General features: G+C 46.7%; 1 protein-coding gene across 2 annotated transcripts in view; it reads right to left on the reverse strand.

Moving 5' to 3' along the window:
- BANP (BTG3 associated nuclear protein) overlaps nucleotides 1-18994 on the reverse strand; it is a 112759-nt gene that overhangs the window by 83813 nt on the left and 9952 nt on the right. For both annotated transcript variants that reach the window (XM_040075620.1, XM_040075621.2), the window contains 5 exons: nucleotides 18255-18397; nucleotides 17402-17496; nucleotides 16031-16230; nucleotides 3273-3395; nucleotides 609-784 (listed from right to left, as the gene is read on the reverse strand). In XM_040075620.1, coding sequence (XP_039931554.1) covers nucleotides 609-784; nucleotides 3273-3395; nucleotides 16031-16230; nucleotides 17402-17496; nucleotides 18255-18324 — 664 coding nt within the window. In that variant the 5' untranslated portion in view covers nucleotides 18325-18397. The remainder of the gene's footprint in view (nucleotides 1-608; nucleotides 785-3272; nucleotides 3396-16030; nucleotides 16231-17401; nucleotides 17497-18254; nucleotides 18398-18994) is intronic.

The raw sequence follows: 18994 nt of genomic DNA on the forward strand, positions 1-18994 counted from the left end.
AATAAACAAGGCTTCTCTGCCCCCTTCTGTTTATTGTCTGCTCAATAAATTAAATATACCAGGACTATGCTAAGTGATAAGACCTCAGGAATTACAAGTGTGCACACTAAGAGCACTGAGGATATAAAGGTATAAGTATAAAAGGTAAATATATAAAAGATATATTGATGCCTTAAGTTTTAGCTGTCATGTATTTCAGGTTCTGTGCTGCCCAGGTGCAGCTCTGAGCTCACACTCAGGGTCACTCAGCTCTGCACACAACAGGGACACAAAACAAATCCTGTTCCTGATGGACACCAAGGACAACTTCCAGCCCCAAAGCACAAACAGCGGTGGCTGGAGGGAGGAACAAGGATGGGAGCTCACAACCTGGAGCTGGAATTGGGTAATTAAACCCCAAAATGCAAATGGACCAAAACTTATAAAAGTGTGAGGCCTCATGACCGCTCAGCCATTTTGTGACCATTTTGGGCCCAGCCCTGGCCAGGCCCTGTCCCACCCAAGCTGTACCCTAAAGGCCTTTCAATAAAAATCTCCTTTATTCTGTGTTCCAGCTCAGCCTTCCCAAGGCACCAGAAGGCAGAAGAGGCCCCCGGCAGCGCACGTACCTTCGGAGTTGAGGGTGATGAGGGTGACGTTGTTGCCGATGCTCTGGCTGCCCGCCTGGCCGCTGTTGGACACCGAGTCGCTGGCCTCGGAGCCGCTCTCGCCGTCCTCGTTGTGGCTGTCGTCGTGCCCGGGCACCTTCACCACGATGGTGTTCTGCCGGCGGCCCGGCACCGCGCTGCGGGCAAGGAGCAGCGCTCACCTCGAGGAAACACCCTCAGCAGGAACGGGAACATGGCGGGCAAGGAGCACCCTTCACCTCAGGGAAACACCCTCAGCAGGAACGGGAACATGGCGGGCAAGGAGCACCCTTCACCTCAGGGAAACACCCTCAGCAGGAACGGGAACATGGCGGGCAAGGAGCAGCGCTCACCTTGGGGAAACACCCTCAGCAGGAACGGGAACATGGTGGGCAAGGAGCAGCGCTCACTCGGGGAAACACCCTCAGCAGGAACGGGAACATGGCGGGCAAGGAGCACCCTTCACCTCAGGGAAACACCCTCAGCAGCAATGGGAACATGGTGGGCAAGGAGCAGCGCTCACCTCGGGGAAACACCCTCAGCAGCAATGGGAACATGGTGGGCAAGGAGCAGCGCTCACCTCGGGGAAACACCCTCAGCAGCAATGGGAACATGGTGGGCAAGGAGCAGCGCTCACTTCGGGGAAACACCCTCAGCAGGAACGGGAACATGGTGGGCAAGGAGCACCCTTCACCTCAGGGAAACACCCTCAGCAGGAACGGGAACATGGTGGGCAAGGAGCAGCGCTCAGCTCGGGGAAACACCCTCAGCAGGAACAGGAACATGGCGGGCAAGGAGCACCCTTCACCTCAGGGAAACACCCTCAACAGGAACGGGAACATGGCGGGCAAGGAGCAGCGCTCACCTCAGGGAAACACCCTCAGCAGGAACGGGAACATGGTGGGCAAGGAGCAACCTTCACCTCAGGGAAACACCCTCAGCAGGAACGGGAACATGGCGGGCAAGGAGCAGCGCTCACCTCAGGGAAACAACCTCAGCAGGAACGGGAACATGGCGGGCAAGGAGCAGCGCTCACCTCAGGGAAACACTCTCAGCAGGAGTGGGAACATGGTGGGCAAGGAGCAACCTTCACCTCAGGGAAACACCCTCAGCAGGAACGGGAACATGGCGGGCAAGGAGCACCCTTCACCTCAGGGAAACACCCTCAGCAGGAACGGGAACATGGCGGGCAAGGAGCAGCGCTCACCTCGGGGAAACACCCTCAGCAGGAACGGGAACATGGCGGGCAAGGAGCAGCGCTCACCTCAGGGAAACACCCTCAGCAGGAACGGGAACATGGTGGGCAAGGAGCACCCTTCACCTCAGGGAAACACCCTCAGCAGGAATGGGAACATGGCGGGCAAGGAGCAGCGCTCACCTCGGGGAAACACCCTCAGCAGGAATGGGAACATGGCGGGCAAGGAGCAGCGCTCACCTCAGGGAAACACCCTCAGCAGGAACGGGAACATGGCGGGCAAGGAGCACCCTTCACCTCAGGGAAACACCCTCAGCAGGAACGGGAACATGGTGGGCAAGGAGCAGCGCTCACCTCAGGGAAACACCCTCAGCAGGAACGGGAACATGGTGGGCAAGGAGCAGCGCTCACCTCGGGGAAACACCCTCAGCAGGAACGGGAACATGGCGGGCAAGGAGCAACCTTCACCTCAGGGAAACACCCTCAGCAGGAACGGGAACATGGTGGGCAAGGAGCACCCTTCACCTCAGGGAAACACCCTCAGCAGGAACGGGAACATGGCAGGCAAGGAGCAGCGCTCACCTCGGGGAAACACCCTCAGCAGGAACGGGAACATGGCGGGCAAGGAGCACCCTTCACCTCAGGGAAACACCCTCAGCAGGAACGGGAACATGGCGGGCAAGGAGCACCCTTCACCTCAGGGAAACACCCTCAGCAGGAACGGGAACATGGTGGGCAAGGAGCACCCTTCACCTCAGGGAAACACCCTCAGCAGGAACGGGAACATGGCGGGCAAGGAGCACCCTTCACCTCGGGGAAACACCCTCAGCAGGAACGGGAACATGGCGGGCAAGGAGCACCCTTCACCTCGGGGAAACACCCTCAGCAGGAACGGGAACATGGTGGGCAAGGAGCAGCGCTCACCTCGGGGAAACACCCTCAGCAGGAACGGGAACATGGAATACCCAAATCCCAGATTGTTGAGCTCCCCAGCACTGCACTGTGGGCAAGGAGCACCCTTCACCTCAGGGAAACATCCCTCAGCAGGAGTGGAAGCATGGAATGTCCAAATCCCAATTTATTGAGCTCACTGGTGCCCTGTGGGCAAGGAGCACCCTTCACCTCAAGAAAACCCCAAGTTTTCCTCAGACTCCATATTCCTCCTCAATCTGGTTAAATACGGGATTTTGGTGTCTTCCCAAGGGATTGTGCATCCATGTAAAAAAACCACAGCTGTGGGAATTCCTTCTTTAACTTGACCCAGAGATAATCCCAGCTCCTCCAGGATGTCCTCTCCCATCGAGAGGGAAGCAAGAGAACCTATCCAATCCCAGGTTCTATCTTTCCCCCATTATTACCTTGAGCATTCCTGGTTTTCCCCTTCAAATTGCCTTTGAAACTGGCCCTGCCCAAGGAGGGAAGGAGGGAGGATTCCCGGGAATGCCACTCACTTGCTGAGGATGTTCTCCAGGGAATCTGCTGCTCTGCTCAGAGGCTCCTCCTGCCCCACCATCTTGGCCACGATGGAATTCTGCCGGTCGTTGTTGAGGATAACCGTGGTCTGAGGGACAACACTGCAAAAAAAAAAAAAACAAACAAAAAAAAATCACAGAGGGAACGGAAATGTAAAGGAGCAAAGCTTATAAATAATCCATGGAGAGGTTTTTGGTTTAAGTAATCCAAGGAGGCCTCTGGGCCTGGGCCCTCTCCTGACATCGCTGACGCCGGCAATCCATCGAGTTTGACACCTGCACCACCTCGAGCACTCTGATTCTTCCAGAGGATGGATGGCTCCAGTGGAATTATATAAAAGTCCACGACCCCTGGGGAAGCAATAAGGAATTCATCAATTCAGGACACACACACGGGGAAGTCTGTAAATCACAGCTCCACCAAATTCGCTCTGGGAGAATCTGAGCGTTTGCAGAGGTACTGCGGCCAGTTTACGTGGTAATGCACGAGTTTCGGTAGGATCACTCCTAGGAAAAGAGAATTTGAAAGGATTTATTGCAAAAGTGGATGATGAGCGTGGTTAAAGGGTGCGTGCTGTCCTCCGGGGTGAGGAGATGAGCAGCACAAGAAGCATCAGAGCAAACAGGACCAGACTGTAACTGAATAAAACCGAGACTAAAATACCTCTTGTGTGCATTTCACACATTAAAAAACCTAAAACCAAACACCAAAATCATTTAATGTGTGAGAAACCAGAAGAAACTTCTCCTACCACTCCTGATGACAACGGAGAAGGAAAACTCGAGACGTGCTAAGTTTGCAGTGGAGTGCAAGAGGAAATACGAAATAATAAACAAGTGTCTCCACACGCAGCTGAGCACCTGATCTGTCTGCAGGGATTATTCACGTTACTGCCACACCATCACTCAACATTCCGAGGTGTGCATTTGAGACTTGAACTGCTCCTGCTGTGCTCAGGGAGAAATTTTGGTTTAGCTCCCTTGTGCTGCCCACAGTAAACAGCTCGCTCCTGTTTTCACTGCTCAAACGTGACTGGGGGTCGTTTATTTTCCCTTGGTGAAACGCCAATTAAGCCAATCTGGTGACGGCAAGAACGTTTCCTTCAGCCGTAGCAGAGCACACACTTGAACATTCACGTGTCTGTGAAAGCTTGGAGCGCCAAATTATCCATCAGCACGGAAAGATAAGGCCCCGTCACGGAGCTGACGATGAATGGATCCCAATTTTGGCACAGATAAAATGCTTGACCCCGGATTTTTTGGCTCCAAAAGCTCCAGGCTCCAATGCCCTGCCTCCCACTGCCAGGGACTGCGTGTGCTGCTTGCAGCAGATGGGATTCCTCAGGGAACGCAAGGATCACGGGGGTGCAAACCTGGGGAGGCTCTGGGAGATGTTTGGCTCATCCCAGACAAGTGCAGGCTCTGCCAGAGCTCCTCGTGCGCACGTGGAGCTCAGAGCTTAGAAAGAAAGAAAGAAACGAGGGGCTCTGTTCCTTTCTCTGTTATTCTCTGGAGAATCAGGACTTAGGGCACTCCCCGTTCAAGGGGGAAAAACCCACACATTTTTCTTTTTTTTAAAAAAAAGACACCTTGCATCTCTTTTTCTCTGCACCAAACATTTAAAAACCCCAGCAAACACTTGGTCAGACAGGGAGATGTGGCAGTGCTGGCAGCTCCCAGGCCAGCAGCAACGTGTGCGTGCTCGTTACATTTCCCAAATCACCCAAGGAGCTCCTCTGGAAGTTCTCACATCCCGGTTTAAAATGTTCGAGTATTTTACGCTTCCTTCCAGACACTGTTCTTTATCACCATCTCCCCTGCAATCACTTCTGAAGGCCTGTTTAAAATGTCACTTACCAAAGCTTCTTTTTAATGAAGACTCCGAATAATTAATTTCAACCGGAGAGATAAATGCAATAAAATTACATTTGGAAAGTCCTTAGCGTTTTGCTCTTGTTAAGTTTGCGTTTGAAAGAAAAAAAAAAAAATAGCCTTAGCACTAAAAATTGGCATAAAATAAGGAATTGGGGGGGGGTTGCTTTGTTTTAGGAATGATCATTTTTATGGATTCGCTTGAAATTCTTCCTGATGTCCAATCTGAACCTCCCCTGGAGCAGTTTGAGGCTGCTCCCTCTCATCCTGCCCCTGCTCCCTGGGAGCAGAGCCCAATTCCCACCTGGCTGCACCCTCCTGGCAGGGACTCGTGGAGGGTGATAAAGAATTTGCTTCCCTGTGAGATGTTCTAGTCCCTGTTCTCAGATTTATTTAGGAATCTGCTGAACAGACACAAAATTAAAAATGGAATTCTACACAAAATCAAAATATTGGGCCAAGCTGACAAAAAAACCCACTAAAATTCATTACAGCCAAGTGCATCCTTGGATTATTCCAACTCCTTTCTCCCATCTCTCGCTGAAGATGAAACAACTTGAACCATTCCTTCTGCACTAAAACACGGAAAACACAAAGGAGGAGGAGGAGAGCTTTGGATATTCCCTCAGATCCCAAGGGAAGCAGTTTTGAGTGCTGCCAGTACTCAGGGGGAAGATGGAAGGAAAATATTCCAGGGGTCAGGGGGAGTTTCACCAACCCAGAGCGTCTGCACAGGCCCCAGAACTTTCCATTTGTGCTCACGTATTCCTTTCCCCAGAAGCATTAGGACTTGGAGAGACTGGAGCAGCAATTTGCCTCTTCTTGGACACAACTCCCTAAAAAAAAAAATTGAAATGCATGCAACCTGCAGGTATTTGGGAATCTTTTAATGCAGTTTACTGAATAACCTGTCAAATTACAGGCGAATATATATCCCTTAAAAATAAACATACCAACTGATGAGGGCATATTTGGCCTCTGATTTTATTTTCTTTTTTAAATACAAAAGGCCAGTCTATATTTTGCATAAGGAAATCGCTGCCAAAGGTCATTTTCAGTATGGAAAATGTGTGAGTCAGATCTGATCATTCATCCTAAAGGCTGGGCTTCCACTGCCAATAACCTGCCAATCACCCAGCGACAGAAAAGAACTTTTGGCAATGCCAGGACCATCCTCTCCTCCTCTTCCAGCTGAGCTTTCCATTTGGAGAGAGAGAAAAAAAAAATATCGGGCAGAAGGAATGAGCTGACAATTCTCTCTTCCATGAGGATCAAAAGCATTTCTCTAAAAAACTGAAAATGGCTTGGAGTGAGATTTTCAGACGGGTTCTTTCCTTTGTCCTCGCTCACTCCCATGGAGCAGCATTAATGGGAAGAGGAGCTGGAATTCCTGCTGGAAAACTCTCCAGCCTTAAGGAAAGCCAGGCCGGAAAAGAGCCCTTGAACTCTGCTATTTCCCCAGTTTAAATGGAAATTTAAATGCACAGTTCATGCGTGGAGGAACATCAAAATCATCCCTAGCAGGGAGAAAAATCTAAATATAACAAATACTGTCGTACAATGCGGCGTTTTCCTTATTTTTTCTCAAGTTTATCTTCCACTAACACTCGCGTTCGTCCCTACCAACAGCCCCTCTTTGCATCTTTTCATCATTATTTAGGGAGATAACGTCAAAATGCTCCTTCCTCCTGATGGCCACCTGCTTCCTTCGCCTGCTGCCTGCAGAGTTAAGGATCCCTATCCAGAGAGGAGCGAGAAAACCCACTCAGGATCTCCCGCCACAACAAACCCACAAACTGGCAAAGGAGCCAGGAAATCGCATCGGATCCGTGCCCCAAAAAGGAACGCGGAGAACCAACCCGGCAGCGAGCGGACTGAGCAGGTACCTCAGCGATTCAAGCCTAAATTCCCAAATTCCAGCCACAGCCCGTCGCCAAAAAAGCAGCGGCGTCATCAATTACTGTCAGTGAGAGGTCAGGATTAAAAAATCTCCTTTGGATGCTGAAGATTCCCCCGGAGCAGACATCCCAGAGACAGCCCCGGGTGGAACAGGACAAGCCAAAGTACACCAGGCACGGCTGGAAAAACTCCTGGAGCTGAGGGCTGAGAGGGCCGGGAGCAATTTATAATAAAAGATAAAGCAAGTGACGCTTTATCCAAACAAATTAAGCACGGTCAACGTCGGATTTTTCAACTCGGCTAAGTACAAATCAGAGATTTTTCCAAGTTGCAAAATCCATCTTTAGCTAAAGGGGAGCCTCTGGTTGGTTGGAGGCAGGAAAACATCAATTATCAGCTTTAATTTTAATTTTTTTTTTTTTAATTTAATTCTAATTTTAATCCAATTTTCAAAGCTGTTAATCTCTTCTGGGGATTGCTGTGCTCTGAGAAAAGCTGAACCCACCCGGAGAACCAAATTCCAAAATGACAACACCCATTTCCGAGGAATTCATCACCTGCCCCCAGGTGACCCCAAAGCCTCCTGTTCCTCCAGGGAATTTTCACCACCTCGATGGGGATACAAATGATTTTAGATCTTGGCTTGGAAAAAAAAAAAAAACCACCACAACAAAATTTAAAAATCTCTCATTTTGGACACAGCTGAAACTGTGAAAATCAAGTGTGGTGACACAGGGTGCAGGGAAGGTTCAGACTTTAAGAAATACACAAAGCCAGGAAAAATAACAACAGAAAACCATAAAAAAAACCCACCACCCCAAAAATTAGAAAAAATAGCAAAAAATAGGGGGGAAAAAAAAAGAAAAAAAAATTTAAAATAGGAAAAAAATAAAGAAAAAATAGGAAAAAAAAATTAAAAATGGAAAAAATAGAAAAGATCAGATAGAAGAAAATAGGGAAGAAAATAGGGAAGGGAATGGGGGGAAATGGGGAGAAATAAGGGAGAAATAAGGGAGAAAATGGGGGGAAAAATGGGGGGAAAAATGGGGGACAAATGGGGGACAAATGGGGGACAAATGGGAGAAAAATGGGAGAAAAATGGGAGAAAAATGGGAGAAATAAGGGAAAAATAAGGGAAAAATAAGGGAAAACCCCAGCCGGGCCACATGTGACACAACCAGGACTGCCAAGTGCTAGAAATGACATTAATTACCAATCTCCTACTTTTGATTACAGCCCAGAAAAGGCCGGGTCACGCCGTAAGCACCAGGTCAAGGCCGCCCTTTTTGGAAGATAAACGCGCTCATAAAAACACAACAGCTGAGATATCTTGTTCTCAGCCAGTCTGGGGAGAAATTTACAGTTATTACCCTTCTTTGAGCCTTAACTTCCTGAGCCAGATAAGGAGCAGCGAGAGGAGATTGTGCTCGGGTGGGAAATGAGGGAGCTGCTGCCCCCCATCCTCATCCAGGAGTGAAATTATTGAGTCAAATCGAAATTCTGGATGCTTAGGAAGCGCAGTTTGAAACAGGAGTAAAGGCTCGGAACGTTTCGTCGCACAGTTTGTTGCTTGGAGATGGTTTTCCCGATTTTTCTGGCAAATTGTGGGATCAGCAGAAGGGTGATGGAAGCGCTGGAATCTTAGGGGGGGTGGAGGGGGCAGCGTGATAAATTGGATTTCGGGATATTAATTACAGGAATTGAAGCCTCGCTGATCACCAAGTAACAAATAAATACAATAAAAAATAATAAATAAAATAACTAAAAATTAAAATAAATCAATAAATACAAGATCAGGTTCCTGCAAGCACCCCTGAGTTCTTTCTGAGGGGTTTGTAAATAATTCCCACCAGGTAACTCTGCTTTTCCTCCTTTTCCAAATTCCCAGCCAGCTCTGCGTCCTTGCCACAACACAGACACTTTCCAGCCATTCCAAGGATGCTTGGAATGAAATCAGGGATTAAATCTCGAATTTCCAGATACCCCTGAGGGCACCTTAAAGAAATCCTGCTCTTCCCTTGGTATGAAAAACACAATTTCAGGAGTTATTGGGAGCAGATTTCCTGCTCATGGAACAAAGAGACGGAGCTCAAGATATGCAAAAATGCACAGTTCCTAAAAAAAAAAAAAAAAAAAAAAAAAAAAAGAAGGGAAAATGCTGTTTGGAAAGACATTCCAAGGGGTTTTAGGGGTGGAAATGCAGCAGTTAAGTGGCAGAGCTGCTGCCAAGGAAAGCGGATGGAACAGGGGCTCCAACCTCAGCCACAAAGGTTGGAAAAGACCTTCAGGATCAGCAATTCCAACCTTTTAGGCTGGTTCATCCTTGGGAATCCCTCTGCTGCTCCTTTCCATCCTGCTTCAAGTCAAACTGGGGCCCTCCAGTCCCACTGAAATAAATAAATGATTTCTTCCTCAAACTCGAGTGTTTTAAATGACTCTGTATTTCAATTATCGTATGATTTTTCCAATAGCAAGACTGGTTGTTTTAGCAATTTTTAAAACCAGAATTACTGGTATTTTTAACTGTTCTAAACTGGCACAAAAATTATTCTGGGACACCACCTAAATCCCTGTTATTCCCAAACCTTGTCCCTTTCATCACTAATTGATTACCTGCTCTCCTCTTCATTCATTTTCTTGCACTGGCAGAATTAACTCCCCAACCTACAGCTTCCACTGCTGGATTTTTAAATTCCCAGCCACTGTACCATTCAAAACATTGAAATTCTGCCAGGCTGGAACCCAAAAGAATAAATGAGGCTTTTCTGCCCCCTTCTGTTTATTGTCTGCTCAATCAATTAAATACATTTTGGGTAACGCAGCCTTCCACAACCCAGTGCCCTGCTTCACACAGATGAAGATTTTCAGTTTCACTAAATGTTTTCCAACATCCACGAGGTAAAATCTGCCCACTTTTATTAAATGCAATCATTTTTTTAATTGTTCCTTTAGGCAGAAAGCAAAGCTGGAGCCCCAGGAAGGCGTTTGGCCTCAACCAAATCCCACGGCTGTGCTCATGGAGCCATGGAATTCAACGTTCTGCTTTCCCTGGAATTCATCTCATCGATGGGATTTGGCAAGGGAGGAGCTTAACCCACATTTGAATATGTTACAATTGATTTTTAATGTTCTTAAGACACTAATTAGACCAGTAAATGTCGCCCTAATCTGTGTCTGAACCCAAATCCTGTTTGATTCCCATGTATTCCTCTTTTTAGCCTTCCCAGAAACCCTGACAACTAAAGGATGTTGATTGTAAAGGGAACTAAAAGGATTCCCTGAGGTCCCTGACCCAAAGCAAGTGTTTCAGCTGATGGGAATAAATAAACTGTTTATCCACATGTGGCTAAGAGTGAACAGGAGTCCTGCAAACTTCCCAAATTAAAGCATTTCACATTTATCCTGAGCTAAGTTAACAGGGGAAATGCACAATTTCCTAGCAAAAAAGGAAAATATCAAACCTGGCAACACATCTGAAACCTTCCTCTAAAACTTGAAGGAGCTTTTTTGACCTAAAATCTGACTTTCAGCATAAATTCTCTTTAAGAATTCAAAACCACCTCTTTGCAAAAGTTCATTTTGGTGTTTTAAGCCCGGCAGGCACATCTGAAACAGCACCACTACAATTAAAAAGATCCAAACCACTCTTTTTCCATCCTCCTCTCAGCCCTAAATCATCAGCTGCTACTTGCTCAGCTCCCACTTGAATTATTGGACTCTCAGAAATGATATTTCATCAGAAACCATTAACTTTAGAAAAACTGCAGCGGGGAGAAGGAATCCACAGTTCAAACCTTGGTCAGCCTGAAAAGTTTTACAAATGAATTCCACCTCATCCACGCAGGAATTATTGAACTCTCCAAAACACAGCTGAAAGGATGATGTTGAACTGCTGGTTTCATTCCATAACTGACTTTCCCCTCTTCCCTTAAATGCTGCAAGTCAGACACCGCTTCCCAATTTAGCAACAGATTCCTGGGCACCACTCATGGAACGCGAAATCCCACAAGAACTCTGCTGTTTAACGCAAGATGCCACTTCCTCCTAATCCTGGGGGAATTTGGAATTAATAAAAATCCCAGCCTTTATTTTTAATATCAACTTGTGCTGCTGCTAAATAGAAGGGATCACAGAAATCTTCCCCGTGAAATCCACGTGGCCGGGAAGGCAAAATAAAATTAAACCTCAAGAGGTTGAGGCTGACAAGTTTTGTGACAAATTAGGAGATTTTGGAAAGCACTGTCATGTTTTCCAAGGAATTAAAGATGTCAAATTTTGGGAGGCTTTTTCTCCTTTTTTCATTCCACAGCCAAAGAAACAACAGAACCCTGGCTAACGAAAGAGGAGCTGACAGATCATCTAATAATGCCTTTATTTCATCTGTTCTGTTTATAAACTCAATTTTTTGAAGGCAGGACAGGACTGTAATTTTCAGAGGAACTTCTCTACGACACCTGCAGAAGGAATTTGGGGTTTTCATCACGTTTTCCAGGCTGAAACGCTGCTCGGTGCTGGCATTAGGGTGACAGCCACTGACTCCCTTGGTGTGCAAACCCACGCAAAACATAACTCACAAACAACCTCAACCTGAAAACAGAGCGCTCAAACACAAATGATGTGTGAAAACCCCTAGATCTCTTTACCAGAACTGAAAACAGGGGCCTCAAAAGGCTGGAAAAGCAACAATTTCACAGCCCAATCCACGAAATTATGAACAGTTGTTCAAATTCTTACCCCCTCAACTGAAATTTCACTTTACCAAATCATTTTGCTTTAAAAAAATCCAGATTTTGCTCCCACTCCTTCAGCGCTCTTTAACGATCTTGTGACTCTAAGGAGGATTTTTTAATTCATGAAGCGTTAAGGATGATTTTTCTCATTGCCAATATTGACCCCCAGCTGGGAGTGAAACCAAAACGAACGTGCTGAGAACAGATCCCAAACAATTGTGGCCATTTTTCCTCCTCAACCCTTCAGGAGAAAAAAAAACAGCCCCAGAATTCCACCTGGGAGAATCCCCAGCCGTCAACCCTAGAGCTGGGAACTGAAAATAAATGTTTGCTCCCGTTTATAAATAAATGTTTTGTGACAGAAAGGGAAATGTTGGGAATTCATCGATCCCAGAGGGTCCATCCCAAGCAGGGATCAAAGTCCAGTTGTGGTCGTGTCCAGGCCTCCCAAAATTCAGTGTTTGCTGGGTGAGGCCCCAGGAAAGGCCAAAGATAAATAAAAAAGGATAAATAAACCTGCAGAGCGACCGAATTCCTGAAAACCTGGGGAACTCCAAAGCTCCTCCAAATCCAACCTTGACAAGTCACCCCAAATTTCTGTCTCTGACTCCCTCCCACCCCCAGCCACTGCTGAGTTGTTCTGCTCTGCTTCCAGGGAAATGGTTTTTTCCAGGCCTGGAATTCGGTGTGTGTGAGCTCAGGCTGATCCATGGACCTGCACCTTGAGGAGAAACCCTTCACCCTTGCATGATCCTCTGCTCCTCAATCCATGCTCTGGTTCCAGATAAATCTATTAAAATCTTCCTGCAACTTCAGGCTCTTCAGAAGCAATTCCAAGAAGGAACAATTAGCTCTCAAACTGAGTTAAAACCAGCAAAAAATCCTGAAGGTTCACGATGTTAATTTATTTATCACTGAGTGAAATAAAGGGATATAAAGTGGTTTACAACCCCTAATGAGTTATAACATCAACTGCAGGGAGCACAGGGAAGAGACTCAGCAGCCACTGCTCACTGATAAGGGCCGAGGAATTATTATTCCTCCTAAAAGTCTGGATTAGCATAGTGGGATAGTTTATTATAATCTGTAAAAATCCTCCTGATAAAAATGCAATTAGGTTGGCCAAGGGGTTTGTAAGTCACAGAAGAAATAAATATATAGATACATATAAATTTGAAAAAAAAATAGAATTCTGGCTATTTTAGGGTTTATATACCAACACCTTGCTTGTATTTCTTTAGGTTTGTTCATCTTCCTAAAGGTTTTATGTGGAGCAACAACATTTTTTGCTAAATCTAGAACAGTCCCCCTACAATTCATTCCACACCACATTCTCTGCTTTACAACCTCATCTCAAATCCTCTCAGCTCTCAGCTTTGCATTCTTTGACCCCAAACCCACGTGCAACCAAGGGAACAATCAGCAGAAACACAGCTCTGGAATTTGGGGGATGTGGAGCCAGGAGGGTTTTGCCAAATGGCAGATTGCAAAGTGGGTGGACAAAGTCTCGCTCTCCAAATTCAATTAAATTGTTTTGCTGATTGAATGCGGTGGTAAAACAAACATTTTAATGATCCACACCTACAAAAATGCAGCAAATTCAAACACCCCATCTGCTATAAAACTCCGTCTGAGGAATCTCTAAATTAATAAGCCAATGTTCAGCCCCCAACGAGTTTTGTTCAAGGACACCCAGGATGGAGTTTGGCTCATTAACTGAGTGCAATTAATCTACAGTTCCATTTAACTGTCCCACTCTCATTAAAGATAAAAATATAAACGTTTTTATCTCTGTGCTTGTTACCAATTACCCACAAATGCATGTGGAACAGAACCAGATGTTTGTGGTCTGCATTTCACCTGCAGCAAAAAAAAAATGGGTCCAGGAAAACACCTGAGCTCCATTTACCTCTGGATTGTCTCCATTTACATCTGAACACCTCCAGCCTGGCCTTGGACACTTCCAGGGATCCAGGGCAGCCAAAGCTTCTCTGGGAATCTGTGGCAGGGCCTCTCCACCTTCCCAGGGAGGGATTCCTTCCCCATATCCCATCTAAATCCACTCTGGCAGTGGGAGCCATTCCCTGTGTCCTGTCCCTCCATCCCTTGCCCCCCGTCGCTCTCCATCTTTCTCCTTGACTCTTTCAGGTCCTGGAAGGCTGCAATAAGATCTCCCTGAAGCTTCTCCAGGTGAAGAAGGCCAGCTCTCCCAGCCTTTCCTCCATCCCTGGGATCATCCTGGAGCCTGCTCTGGGCCCTCTCCAGCAGCTCCAGCTCCTCCCTGTGCTGGTCCTGGGGCAGCTCTGCAGCTGGGGTCTCACCTGAGGGGCAGAATCACGGCCAGCTCCCACCCTCATGGATTCCCACAGGCCCAATTCTCAGCCAGGATGCCGAGGGATTTACCGGATTTTTTCCCATTTTTTCCCAAGAGCTGCTCTCCTGGAAGGCAGCACCATCTTCCCTGACAGCCTTTAACAACCACAACCTTTTGTCACAGCAGCAAACCCAGCACGAGTTTGGGGTGGCAGGAGGAGGAGAAGGAGGCTGGAGAATCCCATTCCTGTGGAAAAACACCTGAGAATGCCCACCCCAAACTTTTGGGAAGCTCTGCCTTCTGTGACAGATGGGGGAGAGGGAAGGACACAGAGCTGGTGCAATGGAACAGCTTTAATTGGAAACAATCAACAAATGATAAAAGGGATTTATGGCTGAAAGACAGGGAATTCAGGGAAACATTCTGTCCCCAGTGCCAAATTAAACACATCCAGCCCTATTTTCCCTCGGGTCCCACAGGCCACAGTCTGCTCCAAGAACAAAAAGCCCTCAGTGCTCTCCTGGCATCACACCTTTGATAATGTGCAACTTCAGACCAACAGCAACAAATACTAGGGGCAGAGATTCCTGCTGTCTTCGAGACTTCTATCTAAACGATGGTCAGGCTGGCTGAGGAGCTGGCAGCAAAAATTCCTAACCCAGACCAAAAGATGAAGCACCATCCCCAGCCAGGACAGACTTCTGATGGCTGCAGAGATTTAAAAACAAACCAAACCAAACCAAGCAGCTCGGGCCTGACAAACCCCTTCAGAAAGTTGAAATAGTACAATTTACAGAGGGGAGCATTCACTGAGCGTGAATTAATAGGGGCCCAAAGGGGCCACGGGTTCCTGAAAAGGTTTCTGAAGCCTTTTGTGCACAAACCACAGTAAAAAGTTCAGCTCGTGCCTCGTGCACAAGGACTGAAAGATCTCTGAATTAACGACAAAAAAAAAAAAAAATCAGCCTAGATTTCAAGAAGATTCTTGAAGAAGCAATTATTGAGAAAAGAGTATTTAACAAAAACCCCAGGGGTTCAACTCCGGTCGCTTCCCCTATGATCCAAGTCCTCATTCCATGTACTTTGTTTCTGTTATTACACAACCCAGCCATAATTAATCTTCACAGTGTAAGGAGCCCTCAAAAGCAGAGGTAAAGGCAGACACAGCACCTGCTTAAATGAAAAACTAAATGCCTGCACACCTTTGTAATGGAGAATCAAAAGCAGTTATTTAGAGAAGCACCAAGTGTTTTCCAGCTATAAAAAAATATGAAAAAGGAGGAAGAAGTGTTGGAGAAAAAGAGTGTTTTGTGAAGCAGATTTCTCTGGCTGGGATCACCTCGATGATAAGATGACAGAACACATCAAGATTAGGAATTTAAAACCACATTAGGGGAGTGAGACACAAAGGGACTCTGCAGGTCAAGCCTGCTCTTTCAGCAAAGGGCATTGGATTGTCCAACAGGTTTTCCATCTCCAGCTTCTAACTCCAAAATAAGCAGAGAGATTTGCTTCTAGCAGGATTCTTTAGCAAACAAGCTCATCAAACACTCTCCATCGTACTTCTGGTGAGGAGAAGGAAAACGAGAAGCAATTAGAGCGATGACGAACTCATTAAGTCAAAACAGCTATAAATAAAAGCAGAGCAAGTCTCAGAAAACCTGTCTGAAAGAGCTGCCGAAGCTTTTCCAGGGGATGGATGGAAGGAGTCTGGTTTAAGTCAGGGTGAAATGTGGCAAGAGCTGCAAACCGTCCCCGGACCAGCGTCTGCTTCCGAGTAACGTCACAAAACCGCTCCAGAAACCACCTCCGAGGAGACAAACGAACTCCACCTCCACCAGCAGCCCCCTGGCAGCTGCGCAGAGAGGAGGAAATGCCCAAACCCTGCACTGAGGGGGTTTTAGGGGATGCTGTGTCCTTACCATCGGACCTTATTGCAGGTCTGGGTGGCGCCCAGCGGGGACCCGGCCACCATGGGCACCTGGATGGGGCTGTGCTGCTTGTTCATCACCAGGTCCAGCTTCTCCTCCAGGGATTTGCAGGTGGCCTCCAGCGCCAGCAGCTTGGCCTCGATGCTGTCCAGCCTCAGGCATATGGTCTGGTTGATGGAGTACAGGAAGGACTGGGGAGGGGAGGAAAAGGCGCGTGAAACACTCGGGGTTTGTCCCCGCTCCGAAGGAAGCTCCGGAGAAACGTGCCTGGGAAGCAGTCCTAAAGGAACTCGCAGCCTGTCTAGTGACAAAAATCCACCCCTGACGACATCCAGGAGCGTTTCAGCAGGCTCAGATCCTTCCAGATCTTTATTTGGGAGCCAAAAGCAGCCCAGCCAAAAGCCATTTTCACCTAAAGCACTTTGTCAGGATGATTTCATCCGCTGCAAAATCATTTCTAATGACTTGCCAAAGCCTTCCAGCCCACATGTGAAAACAAAAGGATTATAAATCTCTGGATGCATCCTCCTGGATAAAGTTAGCGAGGTTTTTTTTTTTTTCCCCCTGCCCAAACGGATAAATTGCAGTGGAAATTGTATCAACAGAAAAAATCTCGGAGACAATTAATGCCACTCACTTCAGCTTCCCGCTGAACAGCAAATCAGGGAAAGCAAATAAATAAAATCTGTTTTGCTAAGCCATCTTTCTGAAAAGAAAAACATATTCCACTGGGGTTCTCCTGGGAAAAACAGGCCATTGGAGGGAAGAGCTGCACTCTGAGCTTTGCAAACAGCAGCTGTGCCATCTCGTGGCCCTGCAATCGCTGAGCACCCCAAGCCCTCCCTCACTGAGCTCCTGGGATCACCCCAAAAATACAAATTACACAGGACAGTGCCTCAGGTGCTCACACAGCAGGGCAAAAACCAACCCCAAATCACAGCAGTGAGACTCCTGAGCTCCTGAGCTGGAATTAAATCTGAATTATCCATCAGGAGAACGCTGTCAGCTTCAAACAAGAACTCCAAACACGCTGGGAGTATCTACAGATTGTAACACAAATGCATCCTCAAGTTCATCCTTCTGCTCAACTTCATTGACCTTATCAAAAAATGTCCCAATATTGATGTTTTGGGTCAGTGGAATTAATTCTGCTGATATTTTATATTGCATCTGAAACTCTTGCTACTAATGCTACACTGGGAAATTAGACAATTATCCAGATTTTTAAATTTATGCCTAAACATGCACAAGTATCTACAAGAAAAATTCCAGTATTAGGTATAAACAGTTTATTTTACATTCTCGTAATAACTTTCCCTAAACTTGATTTAGAAATAAAACCAGGAAAGGGCATGAAATAACCTTAATAGAGGGATCCTGGCAGTTGATTTCTATCCTCTGACGTTTCAGGGCAGGTTCCACATCATCATCTGCCACCTCATGGTTCTCCAACACAACTGCAAAGGGGAAAACAACGAAAAAAAGCATTGCCAGAGTTTAGAACCCAAGAGGGCAAAGCTCAGATTAAAAATGCAGTTAGCGGAGAAAACAAAAGCAGGTAAAATTAATTGAGATATTTTAATGTGTTCTTTGGCACTCGGTTTCTCTCAAATATCTCACGGTGGTGACAGGACCTGGTTTGAGCTCCTCTGCCGAGCTGAGCAAAGGCTTTTGAAGGGCTGGCAGGTCCCAGCTTCTCCTCCAGCATTTTGGGACCATTTCTGAGGGAACTTTTCCATTTTGTATCAGAAGAGCAGATTTTTGGCCTGTGCCTCTCATTTCCATCACTGCTCTTTCAGCCACTAACTAGCAATGGCCACAGAGAACCAACATCTCAATATATTTTCACTTAGGAAGTCAACTCCTGAGCAAGTGATGTCCAAATATTTGCCTTCAGAAGTGGTTTTCAATTTTACTGTCCAAAGAATTTTAGTAATGGATGAGACAAACACATAAAACGATTCCTAATGGATGGGGACAGCTCCCATCGGAGGAAAACCATGGAGAAAACCAAGACTGAAGGATTATTTCACTGTTTTGGGGGTTAGTCCACCCCTGCACAAAAAACAAACAGGCAATAAAGCCTTGAAGAGAAAAGCAGGATAAATAAAATAATCTGATCTAAAGGGTTTGGAGCTACGGAGAACATGGGATAAAAACCTGGTTTGTACTTCAAAGAAAAGCTCAGCAGTGATTTTCCAGCATCTCCTCCTACCTGGATTATCTGGAGTCAGGTCCTCAACAGCGATCTGAACCACATCTGCCAGATCCTGCTCTGACATCATTCAGAAGCAGCAGCAAAACCCCTCAGGCACCAGTGCAGCTCCCCAGGGCAGGAGCTGGCCCAGGCATGCACCCCTGCAAAACAGCAGCAAGGACAGCGTTGAGATTGGTGAAATATTCCATGCAGCATCAACACCTCCGACTTCCCATTCTCCTGCCATAAAAAGATTCAGTTCTAAGAGAAATGACCAACCTACAAAGGGATTTTCCGGATTTTCCAGGAGGAAATCTTCCTGCCCCGGGGCTGAGACAGGAGCTCAAGCTTTCCTTGCTTTCCCTTGCACATTCCCAAGGGATAAGGAGAACTTCCAGGTTCACACTCCCAAAGCTCAGGAAGCTCCAAGCCACACCAGATTTGCAAGAACTGCAAATTCTGAGTCTTAACAGGCCCCTAAAATCTTCCTAAACTCAGTGAGAATGTGGAGTTTCCTCACACTCTTACTCAACTCAAGCAAAACTTGACTTTTTTTTCTTCAGGATGAACTTGCCTGGTTTTCCTACAGCTCAGCTCCGATGAAAACGTTTTCAGGATATGGTCCTGACCTTAAATCTCAGCCTTGTCCCCCTGGAATTCTCACTCCAGGTTATTTATTAGTGTTTTCAGAGAAACCTTCAACTTGTAAAATTGAAATAAAATCACCGCACTCTCTCCTAGCTGTGCTTTCTCCCAGA

This window comes from Hirundo rustica, chromosome 11, assembly GCF_015227805.2.
Source record: "Hirundo rustica isolate bHirRus1 chromosome 11, bHirRus1.pri.v3, whole genome shotgun sequence".
In the NCBI taxonomy this organism is placed as follows: domain Eukaryota; kingdom Metazoa; phylum Chordata; class Aves; order Passeriformes; family Hirundinidae; genus Hirundo; species Hirundo rustica.